Genomic DNA, 4445 nt, shown 5'->3' on the forward strand with positions numbered 1-4445 from the left:
ATCATAATCCCTCAGCACTGGTGATGTCATCACTAGTTTGATGGGAGTGAAAGCTGCTTCTTGTTCTGTGTCCCAGTCCCACTGAACATCCTGCACAGTGAGACTGTGTAGAAGTTCACACACTCAGGACAGACTGGTAAGAATTTGGTTGCATCGTTCTCTGTGTATTAGATTAGATTATATTACATTACAGTGTGGAAACAGGCCCTTCGGCCCAACAAGTCCACACCGACCCGCCGAAGCGCAACCCACCCAAAACCCTACATTTACCCCTTACCTAACACTACGGGCAATTTAGCATGGCCAATTCACCTGACCTGCACATCTTTGGATTGTGGGAGGAAACTGGCACGCCCGGAGGAAACCCACGCAGACACGAGGAGAATGTGCAAGCTCCACACAGTCAGTCGCCTGAGGCGGGAATTGAACCTGGGTCTCAGGCGCTGTGAGGCAGCAGTGCTAACCACTGTGCCACCCACAATGATGTTCCAGGAAGTCCAACAACTGTGTGAAGGATTTATTACAGATCTGATATTGCTAGGCTTCCTCCGCTGTGTCAGTGCATTGATGGATCAGAGCATAATTTGACTGTGGAAAAACCTCCCCACAAACATTGCACCTGATGAGCTTCAGCGCGACGCGAATTCGGTTTTTCCAGGTGGTCAGAAACATTGCAAAACCTTCATTATAAACATCACACTTAAATGTTTACTCCCCAGTGTGGACTTTCTGGTGGAGGAGAAGGCTCCATGACCTGGAGAATGATTTGTCGCACATCTCGCACATGAATGGTTTCTCCCCTGTGTGAACACGTCGGTGAACAAGGAGAATTGATGACTGAGTGAAGGATTTGTCACACACCTCACACTTAAATGGTTTTTCCCCTGTGTGAATACGTTGATGTGTACGGAGATTCCCCGACCGTGAAAATGATTTGTGACACACCATACAGCTGAATGGTTTCTCCCCAGTGTGAATACGTTGGTGTTCACGGAGAGTTGATGACTGCGAGAATGATTTGTCACACACATCACATGTGAATGATTTTTTGCCCGTGTGACTAGGCCGATGATGCACCAGACCCGATAACTGTGTAAAGCTCTGGTTACATACTTCGCACATGAATGGTTTCTCCCCTGTGTGAATGCGTTGATGATTACGAAGATTCTCTGTCCTTAAGAATGATTTGTCACACACCTTGCATCTAAATGGTCTCTCCCCTGTGTGAATGCGTCGGTGTGTGTGGAGATTCTCTGACTGTGAAAATGATTTGTCACACACCTCACACGTGAATGGTCTTTCCCCTGTGTGAATGCGTTGGTGTTTACGAAGTTCCCCTAATGTCGAGAATGCTTTATCACACACCTCACATCTGAATGGCTTTTCTCCGGTGTGAATGCGTTGGTGCACGAGGAGGCTGGATGACTGAGAAAAGGATTTCTCACAAACCTCACATCTGAATGGTTTCTCCCCTCTGTGAATGGGCTGGTGATTCAGCAGGCCCGATAACTGTGTGAAGCTTTTGTTACACACCTCACATTTGAAAGGTTTCTCCCCAGTGTGAATACGTTGGTGATTTGTGAGTGTCAATGACCTTGCAAAAGCTCGGTTGCACACCACACACTTGAATGGTTTCTCTTTCATGTAACAGCCCTTGCGTTAACAGTTTTACAGCAAATGTACCTTGTCTGTACGGAGACCTCAGAAGCCCTTCTCACAGACCTTTGACTTGAACAGCCTCACACCTGTAGCAGTGAGTCAGTGACTCATGATGTGCCAAAGCCCTCCTGATCCAATCAATTTCCAGATGATGGTTTCAAAGCCAACCTTCTCTGTGTTAAGTAATGCTGTGAAGGGACTAGATGCCTTCTCACAGTTGTACAACTGTTCTTTGGGTGATGGTCAGATCTATCTGTGGACTCTATCCTCTCTGTATTGCGCGCTGCAGTACGGTGCAATCCTTCTGTAAAACAAGAAAATATTAATTCCTCTGACTCTCTCTCCTCTTTTGCTGAAGGGGCTGACTGCTCAGTTCCTTCTGTTTAAAAACTTCCACTTTTAGAGAATATTGGGGTCACTAGCTTGGTCAGCATTTGTGCCCATCCCTAACCGCCCTTGGTGATGATCTACATTCTTGAACCACAACAGTTCACTGGGTCACAGGTACAGGTACATCCACTGGCTGTTAGGAAGGAAGTTCCAGCATTTTGCCACAGTGACCATGAAGGAATGTCCATGTCATCACAAAGACTTGGTTGAGAGAGGGACAGGACTGACTGCTCAATGTTCCAGGGTTTCATTGTTTTAGACAAGAGCAGTGGCCCCAACACAGAGCCTTGCGGTACACCATTAGTAACTGAACTCTAGGATGAACATTTCCTATCAACCACCACCCTCTGTCTTCGTACAGCTAATCAATTTCTGATCCATACTGCTAAATCACCCTCAAACACATGCTTCTGTATTTTCTGCAATAGCCTACTGTGGATAACCTTACCAAATGGTTTACTGAAATCCATATACACCACATCAACTGCTTTACCCTCATCCACCTGTCTGGACACCTTCTCAAAGAACTCAATAAAGTTTGTGAGACGTGACCTACCCTTCACAAACCCATGTTGACTCTCCCTAATCAAATTATTCCTTTCTAGATGATTATAAATCATATCTCTTACATCTGGGTTAGTACATTTGCAGACAATACAAGGAACAGTGGAGTTGTGGATACTGTAGGCAAAAGTGAGGACTGCAGATGCTGGAGATTAGAGTCAAGACTGTGGTGCTGGAAAAGCACAGCAGGCCAGGCAGCATCCGAGGATCAGGAAAATAGACATTTTGGGCAAAAGCCCTTCATCAGGAATGTGGGTACTATCGCAGATTGTCAAAGGATACAGTGGGATAGACATCAGTAGCAGATGTGGGAGGAGAAATGGCAGATGGAGTTTAGTACATGTTAGTGTGTGGTGTTGTGCATTGGAAGATCAAATGTTAAGGAAAAGTGTACAGTTTAATGGCAGTACCCTGAACAGCACTGATGTACAGAAGGATCTTGGGGTTCAAGTCCATAGCTATCTGAAAATGGCCTGGGGGCAAACATTTGAGGTGAAAGGGGAAGGCTCGAAGGAGATGTTGAAGGGCAAGTTTGTTTTTTACACAGATAGTGGTCAGAGTGTGGAACGCACTGCCAGGAGTGGTAGTGGAGGCAGATACTATCGGGGTATTTAAGAGTCTTTTAGATATGCCAGGAATGGAGGGATACAGACTAAGGCAGGCAAAAGGGATTAGTTCAATTTGACATGTTATTCGGCACAATATCTTGGAATCCTGTGCTGTACAGTTCTATGTTCTATATTCTGTCAGAACATAAGTTCCCTCTCGGAGAACGTACAAGGGGTGATATTCCCACTCAGCTGCTACCCTTGTTGGAAACAGAGATTTACAGCACGATAAAGGCTCGTCAGCCACTCTGTCCCTGTGTGTCAGCAAGTGCCCATCTAAAATGCTGTGATCCCTTTTTGCAGCACTTTGCCGATGGCCTTCATGCTATGACATTTGAAGTGTTGATCTAAATACTTTTTCAATATTGTGAGATTCCCATTTCCACCATCCTTTCATTAATGAGTTCCAGGTATCCTCCACTTTCTGAGTTAAATTTTCTCTCCTCCTCAAATATCCCTAAACACGGTGATCCAAACTTTGAATGTATGTCTGTGGTTATGGAGCCCTCTAGAATGGTGAAACGTTTCTACCTATCAACTGGATCTATGCTCCTCAAAACAATACACTGCTCAATCAGGTTCACCCCTAGCCTTCTTGACTCTGAAAAAAACATAGTCATAGGGTCATAGAGATGTAAAGCACGGAAACAGACCCTTCGGTCCAGCTCGTCCATGCCGACCAGATATCCCAACCCAATCTAGGCCCATCTGCCAGCACCCAGCCCATATCCCTCCAAATTCTTCCTAGTCATATACCCATCAAGATGCCTTTTAAATTTGCAATTGTACCAGCCTCCACCACTTCCTCTGGCAGCTTATTCCATACATGTACCATCTGCTCTGTGAAAAAGTTGCCCCTTAGCTCTGTTTTATATCTTTCCCCTCTCGTTCTGGACACCCCACACCCCAGGGAAAAGACTTTGTCTATTGATCCTGAGCATGCCCCTCATGGTTTTAAAAACCTCCATATGGTCACCCCTCAGCCTCTGACCCTCCAGGGAAAGCAGCCCTAGCCTATTCAACCTCTCCCTATAGCTCAAATCCTCCAAGCCTATTCAACCTCTCCCTATAGCTCAAATCCTCCAACCCTGGCAACATTCTTTGTGGGCGGCAAGGTGGCATAGTGGTTAGCACTGCTGCCTCACAGCGCCAGAGACCCAGGTTCAATTCCCGCCTCAGGCGACTGACTGTGTGGAGTTTGCACATTCTCCCTGTGTCTGCGTG

The 4445-nt window shown here is 46.1% G+C and overlaps 1 protein-coding gene across 3 annotated transcripts in view; it reads right to left on the bottom strand.

The window, feature by feature from the left end:
• Nucleotides 1-418: 418 nt before the first annotated feature.
• The window catches only part of LOC122541620 (zinc finger protein 271-like), a 31533-nt gene continuing 27506 nt past the window's right edge, over nt 419-4445 (bottom strand). For all 3 annotated transcript variants that reach the window (XM_043678519.1, XM_043678517.1, XM_043678518.1), the window contains one exon: nt 419-1963. In XM_043678519.1, the coding sequence (XP_043534454.1) occupies nt 709-1644 (936 nt within the window). In that variant the 5' untranslated portion in view covers nt 1645-1963 and the 3' untranslated portion in view covers nt 419-708. The remainder of the gene's footprint in view (nt 1964-4445) is intronic.

Source organism: Chiloscyllium plagiosum, chromosome 37 (genome assembly GCF_004010195.1).
Source record: "Chiloscyllium plagiosum isolate BGI_BamShark_2017 chromosome 37, ASM401019v2, whole genome shotgun sequence".
NCBI lineage: Eukaryota > Metazoa > Chordata > Chondrichthyes > Orectolobiformes > Hemiscylliidae > Chiloscyllium > Chiloscyllium plagiosum.